Raw genomic sequence first — 21,693 nt, forward strand, 5'->3', positions numbered from 1 at the left:
AAAAAAAAAAAAATTCGGATCTTTGCATTCAGCCGTGAAAAAGGCGGCATCCGCTAAAAGGCGCGCCGTTTGCATCCCTGTTTAAACTCCTAGGTTAACCGACTTTAACCGGCTAATGAGGCTCGGTGGTCGGTCAAGATTTTTTTTTTTTTTGTTTTCGCCATCCCTAGTCATACCCTCAGGAAGTCAGCTGACAGTACCACCAGACAGGAACTGACCTGGAACCCCCGAGGCAAGAGAAGGAGGGGCTGCCCTAGAAACTCCTGGAGGCGAGACACGGAGCGGGAAATGATTGAACTGGGGATTATTGGTGCGACATGGCGATTCATTTCCGCCAGTTCGTTCATGTCGGTCAGTTCAGCAAAGAAATTCGTTCGTTCAGTTCGTTCACTTTGATGATGTCACACCAAAGCGGCACAACAATGGCTGTCGTCCGAAGTTTAGTTAATCTTGAGTGAACGAGAGGCGGCAGAGGTGCCATCCACAATAGATTTTCATACATTACAATTTGCTTGAGAAAAAGATGGAAGAAAAACATTATCCTAGCATTATCTGAAAAAGACTACATAAAGCTCTGAAAGTTAATTAAATGTAGATGAGAATAAAGCTGTTTTTATATTTATTTTAGTAGAGCCATGGTCTGCCGGCTATGAAGTTGTTCTCTCGTCGTTCAAATTCTGTAAAGCTGCTTTGCGACAATGTTTATTGTTAAAAGCGCTGTACAAATAAACTTGATTTGATTTGATCTCAAACCCATTAAGCAAAAAAAAAAAAAAAAATTGCTTATTTAACAGCAACACTCATTTCAGAGAATAACATGCACCCCCCCATCCGCACCCAAGTTCATGTTAAAGACCAACGGAATATTCAACTCTCGTCCCAGCCGGGGTGGGGGGGTGGGGGTGGGGGGGGGACTTATCGTGATGGTAAAATTTGTGATAAATCAAGTCACTGTAAAGTTAATCTGAAAAGGTAAATAAAAGTTCTTGTAATTTTTATATGTATTCGTACTGCCTACATTGTTTCTTCTTGAACTGGTCTCAATTTTAAAACTCACAATTTACAATGACCAGTCAATTGTGTACTGTATCTGGCGCTAGCTCCGTCCAGTACTACTGTCAACAACGAGAGAGGTGGTGGTGTTGCTGAAAAAATGAATACAAATGCTAGTTCTGAATAAATAAGTAGTGGCAGCCCGCTGTATTTTATTCTCTCTTTTTTAAAGTATTATTATGAAATTGTAATAGACATGCATGCCCCCCGCCCCCATAGTGGTGCGAACTTTGATAATGGTATCTCCCAGTAGGCAAGGGAAATAAAGTAAAGCCAACTACGATAGATGCAGACTTTCATGCAGTTGTTCAAACCCATTAAGTAACACCCATTTTGCTCATATTCAACAGCAACGCTCATTACAAAGAACAAACCACTTTATTACAAATTGCATTAACATTAAAAAAACGAACACAGTATGCCACGATCTCCAGAGCCACGTTCTTCATTGTTTATCACAGTCATGGAAACCGTTGCTATGCGCCCAGCCCAGTATGGCAGCAGGCAGGCTGGCTGCTGGTTCGTTCGCGAACTGCTGAGCTCGTTCGCTGTGAACTGAAATGTATTGCTGAGTGAGAGCTCTAAATTGTAAACTAAAGACCTGGCATGTGTCAACGCTCTGATAATAGGGCTCAGATAGCCCTTAAAGAAGTAAAGTGGCGCTGCTCTGCACAGATCAAAATGCAAGTTGGACACCCTTCTGCTACTGAACAGATCCTGCTGATTCGCCAACGACCGAGATTCAGCGACCGCCCTGCTGCCAGCGAGCAGAGACTGCTGATTCGCGAACGACCGAGAACGAGAGGCAGCGCGAACTAGTTCTAGTCGTTCACTTCGAAGACTCGTTCAAAAAGAACGGTTCGTTCGTGAACGACACACCACTACTGGGGATGCGTTGGGAAGATCTGGAGAGGGAAGCCCAGAACCAAGCTGGATGGAGGATCATCAGTGGCCTATGCTCCGCATGGAGCCAAGAGCCCAAGTAAGTAAGTAAGTAAGTAACGGGGAGGAGAAGATACCCGTTTTTCATAAATACCCAGCTACATGTAAACGAAGTATTAGCTTCCCTTCTTGTCTTCAGAAAGTCTTCCTTGTTCACGTTTGATATGCAAATGACCGTGACGAGCTCATGAATATGTAAGAGCACGTGGCGTCACCTGGGGACTTTTTGATGACGCTGGTCTAACTGACTACTCTGCCCTGAAAAGTAATAAAAACAACAAGTAAAATAAGCATTTTTAACAACGAGTACACTAATGGTAAAGCAAAGCATTCACAATAATCCGTTCAGATATTTCCTCGCTTTCGTTTTTGCTTGACGAAAGTCAGAACCAGGTCTGAGTTGTTGTTTTTTTTTAATTTAAAGTGTTCATGAATAAATGCCGACACCCAACAGTTTGTTAAGACATGGATAATTTGATTTATATAATCATAAATAAGCGATTGAGTTGTTTAGCAGAACTATAAAGCTCTAATAAAACGCCTTGTTTTGATCATAGCAATAAGAAAAGCACCAAGCTAACATGCTAACCAGCTAGCAGACGCACCTTCAGTCTGATCTCGTATGTAGTGAATCTTCCCCGTCCGACTCCCACCGTCTCCGGATTGCCCACATCAATCTCCAGGAAGTTACTCGGAGGTCCGTAAGCATCACTCAAGTTTTGTGGTTTGGCGTAGAGCCTCCGTGTGTCCGCTATAGTATCCTCCATCATCACTCCCCCGCTAGCTAACACCTTCAGCCTGCTGCTTTACCTCCGAATCGCACTTCCGCTCAGCTGAGCCACAGCTGACACTCGGAACGTGCTACAATCCGCGCTGTACTTCTATATATAGTGCACTACGTAGCGCAAGACCTAATGGATTTGACGCCCTATCTAGTGCCCTATATCTCCAATCTCAACCTGTTTGCAATTAAGCCCTAATGACACTATACAGGGTTCCTGAAGTCATTCCAGTACTTATACAAACATTACCTATTCATTTTCTTTAAGAAAATCTCCAGATGGACAAAAATATCCTTCTAGACACTGTCATGCATTGATTCCCCCCCCTCCCTTTTTGGTTAGCATAAAGAATACACACGCGTTCATGTAGCTCACATAAGTTCACATAAAGTTGTACTACTTTGAAAAAAGAAAAACAACATGGCGGGGCGCATGATAGCAAAGAGCACTGGGAGTTATTTTAAAGACAAATGTTTTTCTAAACGGATTTGTAAGATAGTAACAGGTAAGCATGCGACGCTTCAAATAAATAAAGTCTTTCAATGGACTATTGAAATGCCAACCGCAGACTTTTGTTGTTAAGCTTGTTTGTTTGTTTGTTTGTTTGTTTACTGTGTCCTGAGTCGAAGAGAAGTTACAGAAGGCATTAAGGGTTGTTTTACAATCAGGGTACGCAAGCTAAAAAAAGGACTCCCTAAAGTGAATGACGCATGAAATGGAATGACGAATGACAGGTAGTAAATTTGAACAATAAATGGTCCCTTGTCATTCAGATTCTTACAAATGGAATAACGATTGAAATCTTTAGTTTTAGACCTCCCTAGGATAAGAGAAGTGGGTGCTTGGTGGGAGATCAGCTTTTACAAATGGAATGACAGGGTTTCTATATGTATTGACTTACTTTGAGCTAATGTTGTCAGTGAGATCACCTTTTACAAATGGAATGATAAGGTTTCTAGGTGGAATGACATACTTTGAGGCAATGTTATCAGTGATATCAAATTAACAAATGGAATGACATTGTTTCTAGGGTTAGGTTATAGGTGATATCACTGATAACATTGCCTCAAAGTATGTCATTCCATTTGTAAAAGGTGATATCACTGATAACAACCTAAAAGTATGTCATTCCACTTAGAAACAATGTCATTTCATGAGCTGAAAGCATGTCATTCCACCTACATTTCAATCATTCCATTTATAAGAATCTGAATGACAAGGGACCATTTATTGTTCAAATCACTAGCTGTCATTCGTCATTCCATTTCATGCGTCATTCACTTTAGGGAGTCCCGCTAAAAATCACATTTAACGCTTATTATCTTCAATATCAAAAGGCTTGGCTAAATAAACTTGGTTGTTTATTGTAGCCCTGTGATAGCTCTATTTACCATGCAAAAAAAATGTGGCGATAACGTTATTTTTGGTGAATGTATGGCAATATATGTCATATTTAGCAAAATTACTCGTGTCATTTAGAAAAAGTGCTTTTTTTGACCACAGGTAGCTCCAAAAGGGATGCACTTAAATCATTCTTTATACCATAAAACAAATATTTGGTTCCATATCATTGGAAACATAGTTAAGTTTTAATGTTGAATGCCAGTAAGTTTTCAGACTATTTTGATCAAATTAGTATGGAATTGTGTCAAAAAAAAAAATGTCCTCTCCGAGACAGCTAATTTTTCAATATAAAATAACATTATATCTAAAATGATTATTTTCATCCTAAAATGTGGTCAAGATATTGGGACATAAATATTAGACAACTAACACAAAGCTTGCAGCCTTATATTTAAAAGCGCTATGGAAGTAGTGGATTCTGAATTGTCAAAAAAAAAAGTCCTCTCTGAGAATCACTTCATTTGTTTCTCCCAGCCCTGCTTAAAGCTACACTTAATCTTCTTTATCTTATAGCAGATTACACAAAACTACCATACACACATGTCAAAAAATGACCTGAAATCTGTTCTTTAACTTGTCCTTCACTTAAAAACTGGTCAAGAACCAGTTTGAATCAATTTGAATTTTGGACCCCTGTGACACAAACTTTGTACCCTGACTGTAAAACAACCCTAGTGTATCTCAAAATAGTAGAATATCGCGAAAAAGGTCGTTTTTTTATTTTGTAATTTAATTCAAAAGGTCAACTTTCATATATTCTGTATTCATTAGACGTAAAATGAAATATTTCACGTGTTTTTATTTTATTTTGATGATTATGGCTTAAAGCTCATGAAAATCAGAAATCCAGTATCTCAAATTATCAGGATTTCGTTTCAAGTTTGAGTAAAATTGTATAAATACCATGTATCTCTCAGTCCAGTTGAGTACACGCAAGCACAATCATGGGGAACACTACTGACTTGACAGTTATCAAGAAGACAATGATTGACACCCTCCACAAGGAGAATAAGCCACAGAAGGTCATTGCTGGCCCTGCGATGACCTGGTGACTTGTCCAGGGTGTACCCCGCCTTTCGCCCGTAGTCAGCTGGGATAGGCTCCAGCTTGCCTGCGACCCTGTAGAACAGGGTAAAGCGGCTAGAGATAATGAGATGAGATGAGGTCATTGCTGAAGGGTGGCGTAGTGATTAGCACTCTTGCCTCACAGCAAGAAGGTTCTGGGTTCGAGCCCAGTGGCTGAGGGGGGTCTTTCTGTATGGAGTTTGCATGTTCTCCCTGTGTCTGCGTGGGTTTCTTCCTGGTGCTCTGGTTTCCCCCAAAAACATTTAGGTTTGGCTAATTGGTGGCTCTAATTTGACCATAGGTGTAAATGGTTGTTTGTCTCTATTGCTTAGTTTACACGTACCCGGGTATGTATAGAAACGGATAACCCCGCCTCTCCATTTTCAAAAATATCCACGATTACACCAGACTGTTCTGACCAAAATACCTGCATTTACACGGATCTGCATAGATACGCGGTTAAGCGCTATTATGAGCATGCCAAAAATATAGGTGCCATTCCTCCGGGAGAACAACTTCATTTGTGAAGTTTAGCCACCAGGCAGCAGTTTGCCCAGGTCGGATCCAAAAGCAGCGGCGGTGGCGACGTTGGTAAGCAGCAAGCCTTTGTCTTGGTGGGAGGAAAAGTGCCTGAAAAACTGCGACCCTCCTCGCAGTCCTTCTCCTCTGCTCCTCATAAAGCAGTTGTAGTCCTATTTGCAAATGCAAACAAACCAAAAGTGTTTGCAAATATGTAAAAAGGACGACCACTCGTGTTGCATCCATGAGACCATCAAACCAAAATATTGAGCACCTGATGCAAATATTGTTCTGTGACGCATATCGTGACGTCGGGAAAACCTAAAACTCCGTTTTCCACTATTTACATGTAGGCATGAAAACGGAGTTTTCAGAAATCTCCACTTTGCCCGGAGTTTTCAAAGATATCTGTTTTCAGTGACTGAAACCTCCGTTCACGTGTAAATGAGAGGTGCAACCGCATAAATAAATATGCGTCTTCACAGATATCCGGCTACGTGTAAACACACCATATGTGTCAGCCCTGTGATGATCTGGCGACTTGTCCAGGGTGTACCCCGCCTTTTGCCCATAGTCAGCTGGGATAGGCTCCAGCTTGCCTGTGACCCTGCACAGGATAAGTGGTTACGGATAATGGATGGCTGGAGGTCATTGCTGGAAAAGGTGCACAAGCAACAGGGATGACTGCAGCCTTGAGAGGATTGTCAAGAAAAGTCGATTCAAGAACTTGGGGAAGCTTCACAAGGAGAGGACAGGCTGGTGTCAGTGCATCAAGAGCCACCACACACAGACATCTTCAGGATTCCTAATATCAAGCCACTCCTGAACCAGAGACAACATCAGAAGCGTCTTACCTGGGCTAAGGAGAGAAAGAACTGGGCTGTTGTTCAGTGGTCCAAAGTCCTCTTTTCAGATGAAAGTAAATTTTGCATTTCATTTGGAAACTAAGGTCATAGAGTCTGGAGGAAGCGCAGAGAGGCACAGAGTCCAATGTGTTTGAAGTCTAGTGGGAAGTTTCCGCAGTCTTTGATGATTTGGGGTGCCACGTCATCTGCTGGTGTTGGTCCACTGTGTTTTATCAAGTCCAAAGTCTACCAGGAAATTTTGGAGCACTTTTATCTGCTGACAAGCTTTATGGAGATGGCAATTTCCTTTTCCAGCAGGAATTAGCACCTGCCCATAGTACCAAAACTACTAGCAAATGCTTTGCTGACCATGATATCACTTGCCCCTTTTCCACCAAAGCAGTTCCAGGGCTGGTTCGGGGCCAGTGCTTAGTTTGGAACCGGGTTTTCTGTTTCCACTGACAAAGAACTGGCTCTGGGGCCAGAAAAACCGGTTCCAGGCTAGCACCAACTCTCTGCTGGGCCAGAGGAAAGAACCGCTTATGTCAGCAGGGGGGGCGGAGTTGTTAAGACCAACAACAATAACAAGACCGCAAAAGATCGCCATTTTTAAGCGACGAGAAGCAGCAGCTGTACAAACGCTTAGTCATCCATTATTATTATTATTGTTGCTGCTGCTTCTTCCGTGTTGTTTTTGCTTCGATATTCGCGCCAAGGTTTATGCAAACGTAGCGACGTAACTGACGTATACAGCGACGTAATGATGTATACAGCGACGTAATGACGTGACTTCCCTTAGCACCGCGAGCGATGGAAAAGCAAACTGGTTCTCAGCTGGCTCGCAAGTTGAACGAGTTGTGAACCAGCACCAGCACTGGCCCCGAACCAGCCCTGGAACTGATTTGGTGGAAAAGAGGCAACTGTGCTTGATTGGCCAGCCAACTTGCCTGACCTGAACCCCATAGAGAATCTATGGGGTATTGTCAAGAGGAAGATGAGAAATACCCAACACAAAAATACTGACAAGCTGAAGGCTGCTATCAAAGCAACCTGGGCTTCAATAACACCTGAGCAGTGCCACAGACTGATTGCGTCCATGCCACGCCATGCCACGCCACAATGATGCAGTAATTCATGGTAAAGGAGCCTCAACCAAGTATTGAGTGTATAAATGAACATACTTTTCAGAAGTTGGACATTTCTGTATTGTAAATCCTTTTTTTTTTTATTGATCTTAGGAAATAATATGTGATATTAGATTTCTGATTTTTTATGAGCTATAAGCCATAATCTCATCTCATCTCATTATCTCTAGCCGCTTTATCCTTCTACAGGGTCGCAGGCAAGCTGGAGCCTATCCCAGCTGACTACGGGCGAAAGGCGGGGTACACCCTGGACAAGTCGCCAGGTCATCACAGGGCTGACACATAGACACAGACAACCATTCACACTCTCATTCACACCTACGGTCAATTTAGAGTCACCAGTTAACCTAACCTGCATGTCTTTGGACTGTGGGGGAAACCGGAGCACCCGGAGGAAACCCACGCGGACACGGGGAGAACATGCAAACTCCACACAGAAAGGCCCTCGCCGGCCCCGGGGCTCGAACCCAGGACCTTCTTGCTGTGAGGCGACAGCGCTAACCACTACACCACCGTGCCGCCATAAGCCATAATCATCAAAATTAAAACAAAAAAGGCTTTAAATATTTCACTTTACATGTAATGAATATAGAATATATAAAAGTTTTACTTTTTTGAATTAAATTACAAAAAAATGAAAAGTTTCATGATATTCTAATTGTTTGAGGTGCACTAGTATGTTAAACTAGACAAGGCTGCAGAAAGAGCTGAGCACAGTTCAGTCTCAATAATATATACTGTACATATTAGTAATGTTCTCAAACATATGGAAATAACACTCCTGGTATGTGGAGTGTTTATGATTGTCAACAATCAGTTACAATCGTAAGAATCATTTGAGAAGGAAATTCTCAAAGGTCAATCTGTGACCTTATGAAATACTGAATGTTTTTTTTTTTTTTTAAACAACCTCTTATTTAGAAGATTGAACTATGTTTTTTGAAATTTAAACAAATAACTGACATTTAACACATTTAAGGGTCATTTCATGCCAAATCAATCAAATTCCAGAATCTCCCACACCCTTTGGGCTTGGATTTTCTTCAGTTTGCCAATAAAGCTTCCTTTACCCACCAAATGAACAAATCTGAAGTTTGAGTCCTCTTTGACATACAGGTACTGGTCATATAAGGCGATTAATTTTAGATTTTTCGGATCACGGATCCGCTGACGGCAGTTAAATACTACCGCTAGAAAAATAAAAAGTCTGTGCATATTTTTATTTTAACCTCCAAAACGTACAAAAAGAAATGTAAAAAAAAAAATAGTCACATATTTTTCTTGTAACAGCACTGTATCCCTGGTACTAGGTCATATTTCTTTAAGTAAAAAGTATTAGAATCGCAAATACAAACGACAGTGTGTTGTATATATCCACTTCAGCCAAGTCCGAAAACGAAACTATTTACGACGTTGAGTATTCACTTGAATGTTTTTATGGTATTTACGATCGCTTTACGACAGTGTTGACCTCGTGCTGACCATGGCTGACGCCGACAGCATGGATTCCGAGCTATCGTCTCAACTGTACGTAAGCATAAAGTGTGGTAAAGAAAAGCCTTTTCACTGTCTCACTAACCAAAACGTGGGCGATTTCGTCTCAAGCGTTGAAAGTAAACAATGAAAAGATCAAAACGATCTTTGGTTCTCAGAAAGAAGGTGGTGATGTAACGAGCGCGATGCCGAATATGCCTGCCATAACGTTAGTTTGCGATTTTGGCTGCAAGTATCTGACTGTGGAATTAGAAGAGGATGGTGCCGCAGAGAGTCCTATCGAATCAAGTAGCACGAACGTATCAGCCTTCGATGTGCTCATGAGAGCTCAACGGTCATATGACCACATACCTTCAGAGAAGTAAGTACTGGAATGCTAGTCCATGTTATAAACTTATACACAAGAACACACACATATGTATGTATGTATGTATGTATGTATGTATGTATATAAAGTGTGTTTCTTGAATTTAAATTATTTTATCATCTTAATCCGACATTGAAATTTTGCCATGCAAAAAAAAAAAATTGGACAAGGACACTTTTATTTCGACCGACATCATCAAAAATATGTTGAACAAATCCGTGAACCTAAAGATAAAAAATGGGTGGCCTAATTAGAATATCATGAAAAAGTTGATTTATTTCAGTAATTCCATTCAAAAAGTGAAACTTGTATATTATATTCATTCATTACACACAGACTGATATATTTCAAATGTTTATTTCTTTTAATGTTGATGATTATAACTGACAACTAATGAAAATCCCAAATTCAGTATCTCAGAAAATTAGAATATTACTTAAGACCAATACAAAAAAAGGATTTTTAGAAATGTTGGCCAACTGAAAATTATGAACATGAAAAGTATGAGCATGTACAGCACACAATACTTAGTTGGGGCTCCTTTTGCCTGAATTACTGCAGCAATGCGGTGTGGCATGGAGTCGATCAGCCTGTGGCACTGCTCAGGTGTTATGAGAGCCCAGGTTGCTCTGCTCTGAAGAGCCTTCAGCTCTTCTGCATTGTTGGCTCTGGCGTATCACATCTTCCTCTTCACAATACCCCACAGATTTTCTATGGGGTTAAGGTCAGGCGAGTTTGCTGGCCAATTAAGAACAGGGATACCATGGTCCTTAAACCAGGTACTGGTAGCTTTGGCACGGTGTGCAGGTGCCAAGTCCGGTTGGAAAATGAAATCTGCATCTCCATAAAGTTGGTCAGCAGCAGGAAGCATGAAGTGCTCTAAAACTTCCTGGTAGACGGCTGCGTTGACCTTGGACCTCAGAAAACACAGTGGACCAACACCAGCAGATGACATGGCACCCCAAACCATCACTGACTGTGGAAACTTTACACTGGACCTCAAGCAACGTGGATTCTGTGCCTCTCCTCTCTTCCTCCAGACTCTGGTACCTTGATTTCCAAAGGAAATGCAAAATTTTACTTTCATCAGAGAACATAACTTTGGGCCACTCAGCAGCAGTCCAGTCCTTTTTGTCTTTAGCCCAGGCGAAACGCTTCTGACGCTGTCTCTTGTTCAAGAGTGGCTTGACACAAGGAATGCGACAGCTGAAACCCATGTCTTGCATACGTCTGTGCGTGGTGGTTCTTGAAGCACTGACTCCAGCTGCAGTCCACTCTTTGTGAATCTCCCCCACATTTTTGAATGGGTTTTGTTTCACAGTCCTCTCCAGGGTGCGGTTATCCCTATTGCTTGTACACTTTTTTTTCTACCACATCTTTTCCTTCCCTTCGCCTCTCTATTAATGTGCTTGGACACAGAGCTCTGTGAACAGCCAGCCTCTTTAGCTTTGACCTTTTGTGTCTTGCCCTCCTTCTGCAAGGTGTCAGTGGTCGTCTTTTGGATGACTGTCGAGTCTGCAGTCTTCCCCATGATTGTGTCGCCTACAGAACGAGACTGAGAGACCATTTAAAGGCCTTTGCAGGGGTTTTGAGTTAATTAGCTGATTAGAGTGCGGCACCAGGTGTCTGCAATATTGAACCTTTTCACAATATTCTAATTTTCTGAGATACTGAATTTGGGGTTTTCATTAGTTGTCAGTTATAATCATCAACATTTAAAAGAAATAAACACTTGAAATATATCAGTCTGTGTGGAATGAATGAATATAATATACAAGTTTCACTTTTTGAATGGAATTACTGAAATAAATCAACTTTTTCATGATATTCTAATTATATGACCAGCACCTGTATAGTGTCCAAGTTTCTGAGGGGCCCCAGAACGGCAGCTGTGAAATTTGACCCCATGGTCAGAGTTTAGTATTGAATTAAATGATAAATCTGGAAACTTGAACTTTTCTATGGCTCTAGACTAACAGCTAGAGATCACAAATACAGCACAATATTACTGTTGTATGTAAATCGTAATATTACAGGGCCCAGGGCTCTACATTAACTTTCATTTGTACAACCCCGATTCCAAAAAAGTTGGGACAAAGTACAAATTGTAAATAAAAACGGAATGCAATGATGTGGAAGTTTCAAAATTCCATATTTTATTCAGAATAGAACATAATCAAATGTTTAAACTGAGAAAATGTATCATTTAAAGAGAAAAATTAGGTGATTTTTTAAATTTCATGACAACAACACATCTCAAAAAAGTTGGGACAAGGCCATGTTTCCAACTGTGAGACATCCCCTTTTCTCTTTACAACAGTCTGTAAACGTCTGGGGACTGAGGAGACAAGTTGCTCAAGTTTAGGGATAGGAATGTTAACCCATTCTTGTCTAATGTAGGATTCTCGTTGCTCAACTGTCTTAGGTCTTTTTTGTTGTATCTTCCGTTTTATGATGCGCCAAATGTTTTCTATGGGTGAAAGATCTGGACTGCAGGCTGGCCAGTTCAGTACCCGGACCCTTCTTCTACGCAGGCTTGATGCTGTAATTGATGCAGTATGTGGTTTGGTATTGTCATGTTGGAAAATGCAAGGTCTTCCCTGAAAGAGACGTCGTCTGGATGGGAGCATATGTTGCTCTAGAACCTGGATATACCTTTCAGCATTGATGGTGTCTTTCCAGATGTGTATGCTGCCCATGCCACACGTACTAATGCAACCCCATACCATCAGAGATGCAGGCTTCTGAACTGAGCGCTGATAACAACTTGGGTCGTCCTTCTCCTCTTTAGTCCGAATGACACGGCGTCCCTGATTTCCATAAAGAACTTCAAATTTTGATTCGTCTGACCACAGAACAGTTTTCCACTTTGCCACAGTCCATTTTAAATGAGCCTTGGCCCAGAGAAGACGTCTGCGCTTCTGGATCGTGTTTAGATACGGCTTCTTCTTTGAACTATAGAGTTTTAGCTGGCAACGGCGGATGGCACGGTGGATTGTGTTCACAGATAATGTTCTCTGGAAATATTCCTGAGCCCATTTTGTGATTTCCAATACAGAAGCATGCCTGTATGTGATGCAGTGCCGTCTAAGGGCCCGAAGATCACGGGCACCCAGTATGGTTTTCCGGCCTTGACCCTTACGCACAGAGATTCTTCCAGATTCTCTGAATCTTTTGATGATATTATGCACTGTAGATGATGATATGTTCAAACTCTTTGCAGTTTTACACTGTCAAACTCCTTTCTGATATTGCTCCACTATTTGTCGGTGCAGAATTAGGGGGATTGGTGATCCTCTTCCCATCTTTACTTCTGAGAGCAGCTGCCACTCCAGGATGCTCTTTTTATACCCAGTCATGTTAATGACCTATTGCCGATTGACCTAATGAGTTGCAATTTGGTCCTCCAGCTGTTCCTTTTTTGTACCTTTAACTTTTCCAGCCTCTTATTGCCCCTGTCCCAACTTTTTTGAGATGTGTTGCTGTCATGAAATTTCAAATGAGCCAGTATTTGGCATGAAATTTCAAAATGTCTCACTTTCAACATTTGATATGTTGTCTATGTTCTATTGTGAATACAATATCAGTTTTTGAGATTTGTAAATTATTGCATTCTGTTTTTATTTACAATTTGTACTTTGTCCCAACTTTTTTGGAATCGGGGTTGTAGAAATCTGGTTGCCCGAACTCAGAACATGGTTGCCCAAATATTACATACTTTTTTCCTTTGAATATGCCACAAACACGTATGCTTACAACACAATGTTCACTCGCATGCTCTACTAATGCCTCTTAAAAGCTTATTTTGTTGATTTTCTTATCCTTCTTTGTGTTCCCTTGGTTTCTGGGTTCAATTATATCGTGTCTAACCACTTTTTGTGTAAACCACCATGAATGTGCATTGTCATTATTATTATTATTATTATTATTATTATTATTATTATTATTATCAGCATTATCAGTATCAGTTGAATGGCTGGTACTAGCTCTGGGCTCATCTGATTCAACCTCCAAATTGGGATCATCTTTGGAGAGTTTGCTGGGTGGCCCAGGTTCATTCTCAGGTTTGACCAACTTCAATCCAGGAAACTCTGAATACCAGCTGGGAATAACAGTTCTTTGCCTTTTCACCCCTACAGTTTCTTTGAATCCACTGATGAGCTTGATTTGAGTTTTCTTTTTCTTCTCTTCCTTGTCTTTGTTTATTTTAAAACCAAATTTCTCCAAACCAAAGTTTGTGACTTTAATGTTTATTTTATTTTTTAATTTATTATTCAACCTTCTCAGACGCTGTCTGTATCAACAAGCATTGACACTAGCGCCCCGTGCGAGTAATGCGGTAATTAGTCATGTAGTGAAGGACATACCAATAGAACACTGAATATGCACTAAGCGATAATTATTCGCAATGGGAAACTGCATTGCGAGCCCGCAATGTGCAAATGTGAATTCCGCTAGTTGTTGAACATCCCATAATGATAACATGGACGCGGTCTTTCCGAGTCAAACAATCGCAAATCGTGATGGAATTTCATTATAATATGAATGAATAAACATCGTTTTTCACGTAAGTTGACATATTTGGGTAGTTGCCCAATCGGGCAAGCATTTGTGAGAGTCTGGTTGTCCGAATCTATTGAATGGTTGCCCCGGGCAATCGGGCTACTGTTAATGTCGAGCCCTGAGGGCCAGTGCAAGGTGCTGAAGAAGTTTCGGTCCATCTTTCAGCACAGCCATGTTTGGAATTACAAAAACCATGCTTCAATTTACTGCAAGCACCCAGTAGTTGTTTGCTGCTTAAAATCCACCATGGTGGCTTTGCTCCTTGCCAATTAGACGGTCTGACAACAATTTGTTGTTGACCTACAGGCCCTCCAAATTGACAAAAAGTGACCTGGAGTGATATTCAGGGGGCCGGAACTCAATGTGGGCATAAAACTGTGAACATTTTTAATGGTTTCATTTGAAGGAATTGATATGTAGTTTATTTCTACCCAATATTCTGACCTGCTCACAATTCCTTCAAGGTAAAATATTTTGCTTGATTTTGTATGGAATTACGCTCTTTTTTTTTAATTTTAGCACTTTATAAACTCATACGTTCTACATTTTTTTTTTTTTTTTTGTACAGTGTACACAGTTGATTCTAGGCAAAGCATGCTGGTATCTTGTTAAGTTTGAACATGAAGATAATATGGTAGGACCCTGCAACTTGGTACATAATAGGACCAAAGGTTAAACATATTTCACAAAGTGTTTTGTGATTTCTATGAGTGAGTCAACATCACCATCTGGGCACCTCAAAATAATGCATGATTTTAAACCTATCTTGTAAGTTCATCGGTATTTTCTGTTTGCCAGTAGTTCTGTTGGTTGTTCAAACCTCAGATGACACAGTCAGTGAAATGTAATAGTTTAAACACAAACTGTCCAAAAACCTTTTGCATCTGTCTCTGTTAAAGTGGAACTACTGCTACTATTTCCCATTTTTGGCGCTTATAGGAAAAAGAACTGACTTTCTATAGTGGGCATTTAGACAGAGAGAAAACAAGTTTGTTTTTACTCTATGTGTGCCAAATTTCATGAGGTTGGAATAATATTTCTGGAGCTATTAAATCCTAAACACATTAGCTTTAATGGTATCTGTTTTCTGATAGTTTTGCAACTCGGTTACACAAAAACATTGACGTTTTCTGCTTCCTTTCCTGTCAAAACAGCAAAAACATTTCCACAGACTTGCATTTTATTGGGGGTTTGTTAAAGAGTCAAGCAAATCTGGAAAAATGCTCTATTTCACTCTTCTCCTAACCGCCAGTTGCAGTGAGAATCACTTTTCAATACATAGTGCTGTCACACAGCCATCGTTCCCTTTTTTTCTTGGTGTTTCCCAGCTGAAACTTGCCGCCATGTACTTCATCGACTCGATACACAGTAGACTGGCCAGTTTCCAAAATACAAACGTTTCTGTATGGACTGTTGGACAGTGGTTCCCATCCACTCTAAAGGTGTATCTGGCCACCATTGCAGTGCATCACATGTCTCTAGGGGCTCATAAGCTTATTAAGAGTTATCTGAAAGGCGTGAGGCGCTTCCATCTCTGACAGCACTCAAGAGAAATGGAGATCTCTGGAAGCTGCAGTCACTTCAGCTGCATGCTCTGGTGATAAGATTACCTTGCATGGATTGAGGATTCTGGATTGACCTTTGTTGCTAAACAAAGGTCATATCACACAATTTTATGAGTCAGTTGTTGAACCTTGCAACTTTACTTGAAGGCAAACCTGTGGAGCGTTCCTTGATGTGCCTGGTATGCATCATATGGTACTGTTTACACCAACAATTTAGCCATCCAATTTTCAGTCCAACTGTTCATCTACAACCCCAATTCCAAAAAAAATTGGGATGCTTTGAAAACTGTAAATAAAAACAATGCGATAATTTGCAAATCACAGAAACCATATATTTCATTGAAAATAGTACAAATACAACATATCAGATGTTGAAACTGAGAAATTTTATTGTTTTTTGAAAAATATGCACTCATTTTGAATTTCATGTCAGCAACACGTTTCAAAAAAGTTGGGACAGGGGCATGTTTACCACTGTGTTGCATCACTTCTACTTTTATCAACACTCTGTAAATGTTTGGGAACTGAGGAGACCAATTGCTGCTGTTTTGAAAGAGAAATGTTGTCACATTCTTGCCTGATATACAGTTTCAGTTGCTCAACAGTTTGGGGTTTCCTTTGTCGTATTTTGCGCTTCATAATGCGCCAAATGTTTTAAATAGGAGACAGGTCTGGACTGCAGGCAGACCAGTTTAGCACCCGGACTCTTTTTTTAAACTACGAAGTCATCCAGTTTTAATATGTGCAGAAAGTGGTTTGGCATTGTCTTGCTGAAAGAAGGAAGGCCTTCCCTGAAAAAGATTTTGTCTGGATCATAGCATATTGCTCTGAAACTTGTGTGTATATATATCATTCAGCATTAATGATGCCTTCCCAGATGTACAAGCTACCCATGTCATGTGCACTAATGCGCCCTTATACCATCGCAGAACTGGCTTTTGAACTGTGCACTGTTAACAAGCTGGATGGTCCCTCTCCTCTTTAGCCTGGAGGATGTGGTGTCCATGATTTCTAAAAAGAATTTCTACTTTTGATTTGTCAGACCTCGGGACAGTTTTCCACTTTGCCTCAGTCCATCGTAAAACAGCTCAGACCCAGAGAAGGTGGCGGTGTTTCTGGATATTGTTTATATCTGGTTTTAACTTGCATTTGTGGATGCAGTAATGAATTGTTTTCACAGATGATGGTTTTCTGAAGTGTTCCTGAGCCCATACAGTTATTTCCACTACAGACACATGTCTGCTTTTTAAGCACAAGAAGAAAGAATGGATAACGCCAACCACCTGGCAGGCGATAGAAAATAGAAGAGCACTAAAGAAGAAAGTCCATGAGTCAAGGTCTGAAAGACTACAAGAAAGATACAAGCACCAGTATAGAGAAGTTGATCAGATTGTCAAGAAAATGACCAGAGCAGACAAGCGAGTATACATGGACAACCATGCAAAGGAGGCAGAGAAAGCAGCCAGTAATGGGCAGCAAGGCAAAGTATACAGGATCACCAGACCCATATGTGGCAAGTACAGAGGAACTACAGATGTTCCTGTTAAAGGCAAGCAAGGGAGACTACTAACATCAGAAAGAGAGATGCTCAATGGGCAGAACACTTCAGTGAAATCCTTAACAGACCACCACCACCAGTAGAAGCTGATACGTATACAGGAAGCCAAGGGAGACCTGGATGTTATCACCACTCCACCTGAGAAGGAAGAAATTATTGCTGCCATAAAATCCCTCGAGCAGGAAGGCTCCTGGACATGACAACCTAAATGGAGAGCTATTCAAGACCAATCCTGAGCTAGCAGTGAAGATTCTCCACCCACTTTTTACAGCCATTTGGGAGGGAAAGAAGATACCAGACAAATGGGCCAAGGACGACATTATGAAGATGCCAAAGAAGGGCGCACTTAGTAATTGCAACAACTGGCGTGGGATCGCCCTACTATCCATTTCAAGCAAGAGCCTTACAAAGATCATCATACAAAGAATATCCAATAATAATAATAATAATAATATGTTCAATTTATATAGCGCCCTTCTCAAAACCCAAGGTCGCTTTACAATAATAAGCAGGAAAAAAAAAAAGTCCACCAAATCGAGGTCAGGATATCATTCCAGTGGTGTAGCGGCCACAGTTCCACTAAAAGGCGCACGAAAACAAGTCCCACATCTCCAGCACAGCTGCCGTGACGCCACCAGCAACATCGCTCGAACACCATGCCATTGATCCACAAAGCAAGCACAGAAGCACCACCATGCAGAGCGCTGGTGTGTCCCAAACCACCTGCACAGCTACCACAACGCCACCGAGCAACATCGCTCGGAACATCATGCCAAGCATTAAAGCACAGAGCGCTAGACAACCACGATGTTAAAATGAGCAACAAGCTCACTGCAGTCCATAGCTGGGAGCACAGGCATCACCCACAGCGAACCAAGGCCTGGAGGGAACCCACGCCCAAAACTGGGTCCGGAGCTACACCACAACCGGCAGACAAAAACACTCAAACATCAAACACAGAAAAAATAAAAAATAAATAAAATAAAAAAAGGAGAGAAAATAAAATAAAAAAGCTCCGGTGCAGTGAATAGGCAGTTAAGGAGAGAGCAGGTAGGCTTCCACAAAGGAAGAGGTTGTAGTGACCAAATATTCACTTTGCACAATATCGTAGAGCAGTGCGCAGAATGGCAGAGGCAGCCATACATCAACGTTGTGGATTTTGCGAAAGCCTTTGACAGAATCCATCGAGACAGCTTATGGCGTATACTTTGTGTATATGGTATCCCCCAACAGATAGTTATACTCCTCAAGAGTTTCTACAGCAACTAAACTTGTGCAGTGGGAAATAATGGTAACGCTTTTGAAGTTAAAACAGGAGTCAGGCAGGGATGCATCATGTCAGCATTACTCTTCAACCTGACCATCGACTGGGTAATGCAACACACCACTGAAGACCAACCAAGAGGCATAAGAAGGGCTAGATCATCTACAAAGTTGAGGTCTTCCAGGTGGACCTCAACTTTGCAGATGATCTAGCCCTTCTTTCTCATACACACCAGCACATGTAAGAAAAAACATCTTGTCTCAGCACATATGCTAAGCAAGTGGGATTGAAGATCAGTCAAAAGAAAACAGAAATCAAGTCAAGTCAAGTTTATTTGTATAGCGCTTTTAACAATAAACATTGTCGCAAAGCAGCTTTACAGAATTTGAACGACTTAAAACATGAGCTAATTTTATCCCTAATCTATCCCCAATGAGCAAGCCTGTGGCGACGGTGGCAAGGAAAAACTCCCTCAGACGACATGAGGAAGAAACCTCGAGAGGAACCAGACTCAAAAGGGAACCCATCCTCATTTGGGCAACAACAGACAGCCTGACTATAATATTAACAGTTTTAACATGAGGACAGTTTCGTTGATGTTATAACTCTTCATTGATGGAAACTTGAGTGCCAAACTGATTCATGATAACTGCAGTCCTAAAGTTAGCAAGACAACTGTAGTCCTCAGCCATAAAAAGCATTACTGTAAGAGTCCAGAGCATCCTCCAGGTATAACCCTCAACTGTCCTCATAGGGCCGTCCTTCACAGGAGCGGTGCGATAAAACTCCGACCAGACACAGGGCACCAGGATGGATCAAACAGGTCCGAGGGGCAGAAGAGGCCAGCATCTCAATCCCAGGACCAACATGTAACTCAGAGGGACAGATTGGGGGGGGGAGAGAGAGAAAGAAAACACACGTTGTTAGGTATGCCCTAAAAATGACAAGTATTAAATCTGTGTGGTAGGCTCGCAGAGACAAGAGTCTTTACATCAGGCATAACACACAACAATGGCATGTTAATATGGTAAAAAATATATCATGACCTGCTCTGGCTGGATGCTTGATTGGGTGATGGGAGCACACTCCTCAGCAATGATGAGATGCAGATGGGACCCTTAGGGCTGGCCAAGACAATTCAGTTACATTTCACCGGGTCTGGGACATGCGACAGAAAGTCTGACGGCCGATTCCCTGCAGGCTATGATAGCCAGTCGAGGTCTCCACCCTCTCCACCAAAAGATTTCCTGTTGACTCCATGTAACTCAGAGGGACAGATTTGGGGTGGGGGGAGGGAAAGAAAACACAGGTTGTTAGGTATGCCCAATGTCACCTGAATAAGTAGGAGCAGTATACATATTGCACCGAGTACAAGCAGGGACTCCGGCAACTAACTATGACAGCATAACTAAAAGGAGAGAGCCAGAAGGTAACACAGGCATGAGGGAGCCCCGGGACATAAAGCAGCTAGCCACTACACCATCAACAAACTCGAGTGAGCAAGCGAGTGGGGACTGACAGCATCCATACATCCCAGTTTACCAAAACACTATATGTCTGAGGACCCTCCAGATCTACACCTTTACCTCATCAACACCATTAACAAAAGGCTTGACTAAACAGATATGTTTTCAGCCTAGACTTAAATGCTGAGACTGTGTCTGATTCCCGAACATTACTTGGAAGGCTGTTCCATAACTGTGGGGCTTTGTAAGAAAAGGCTCTGCCCCCTGATGTAGCCTTCACTATACGAGATACCAGCAGATAGCCTGCACCTTTTGATCTAAGTAGGCGTGGCGGGTCATAGAGGAGCAGAAGTTCACTCAGGTACTGTGGTGCGAGACCATTTAGTGCTTTAAAGGTCAATAGTAGTATTTTATAATCAATACGAAATTTGATTGGGAGCCAATGCAGTGTGGATAAGACAGGCGTGATGTGGTCATATTTTCTAGTTCTAGTAAGGACTCTTGCTGCTGCATTTTGAACTAACTGGAGCTTATTTATGCACTTATTGGAACATCCAGACAGTAAGGCATTACAATAATCCAACCTGGAGGTAACGAAAGCATGGACTAGTTTTTCTGCGTCACGCAATGACATTAAATTTCTTATCTTTGCAATATTTCTGAGATGAAAAAAGCTATCTGGGTGATGTTATCAATGTGAGTTTCGAATGAAAGACTGGGGTCAATAATCACTCCGAGGTCTTTTACTGCTGCACGTGAAGAAACAGAAAGGCCATCCAGAGTCACTGTGTAATCAGAAAACTTACTTCTAGCTGTATGTGGTCCTAGTACAAGTACTTCAGTCTTGTCAGAGTTAAGCAGAAGGAAATTAATAAGCATCCAGTGTCTAATGTCCTTAACACATTCCTCAATTCTATTAAGCTGGTGTCTCTCATCAGGTTTTGCAGAGACATACAACTGTGTGTCATCAGCATAACAGTGGAAACTAATACAATGTTTACGAATAATATCACCCAGAGTTAACATATATAGAGAAAAAAGCAGTGGACCCAAGACAGAACCTTGTGGAACACCAAACTTTACCTCGGTACGTCTAGAAATATCACCATTTATATCAACATACTGATAACGATCAGTTAGATAAGACCTGAGCCAGGAGAGGGCCATTCCCTTAACTCCCACAACATTTTCTAGTCTATCCAGAAGAATGGAATGATCAATGGTATCAAATGCTGCACTAAGGTCAAGCAACACAAGTAGCGAGACACAGCCCTGATCAGATGCCAACAGTAGGTCATTTACTACTTTAACCAGTGCTGTCTCTGTGCTATGATGTGGTCTAAATCCTGACTGATACATTTCATGGATGTTATTCCTATGTAAATATGAGCATAACTGCGGTGCCACAGCTTTTTCAAGGATCTTGGAGATAAAGGGGAGGTTTGATATTGGCCGATAATTGGACAGCTGACAGGGATCAAGGTCAGGTTTTTTAATCAGGGGTTTGATAACTGCTAGTTTAAAGGATTTGGGTACATAGCCAATCGTAAGAGAAGAATTTATTATTTTTAGAAGCGGTTCAATTACTCCAGGCATTATCTGTTTGAATAGATGTGTAGGTAAGGGATCTAGTATGCAAGTTGAGGCTTTTGATGTAGAGA

General features: G+C 41.4%; 2 protein-coding genes across 4 annotated transcripts in view; one reads left to right on the top strand and one right to left on the bottom strand.

Annotated features, from left to right (window-relative positions):
* Positions 1-2,832, bottom strand: part of snx3 (sorting nexin 3) — a 52,366-nt gene extending 49,534 nt beyond the window's left edge. The window contains exon 1 of one of the 2 annotated variants that reach the window (XM_060914134.1): positions 2,601-2,832. In XM_060914134.1, the coding sequence (XP_060770117.1) occupies positions 2,601-2,765 (165 nt within the window). In that variant the 5' untranslated portion in view covers positions 2,766-2,832. The remainder of the gene's footprint in view (positions 1-2,600) is intronic. The other variant, XM_060914133.1, reaches the window with a different exon arrangement.
* A 361-nt stretch (positions 2,833-3,193) lies between these two features.
* Positions 3,194-21,693, top strand: part of afg1lb (AFG1 like ATPase b) — a 114,850-nt gene continuing 96,350 nt past the window's right edge. For both annotated transcript variants that reach the window (XM_060914141.1, XM_060914138.1), the window contains exon 1: positions 3,194-3,282. In XM_060914141.1, the coding sequence (XP_060770124.1) occupies positions 3,198-3,282 (85 nt within the window). In that variant the 5' untranslated portion in view covers positions 3,194-3,197. The remainder of the gene's footprint in view (positions 3,283-21,693) is intronic.

The sequence above is a fragment of the Neoarius graeffei genome, chromosome 2 (assembly GCF_027579695.1).
Source record: "Neoarius graeffei isolate fNeoGra1 chromosome 2, fNeoGra1.pri, whole genome shotgun sequence".
Classification (NCBI taxonomy): Eukaryota; Metazoa; Chordata; class Actinopteri; order Siluriformes; family Ariidae; genus Neoarius; species Neoarius graeffei.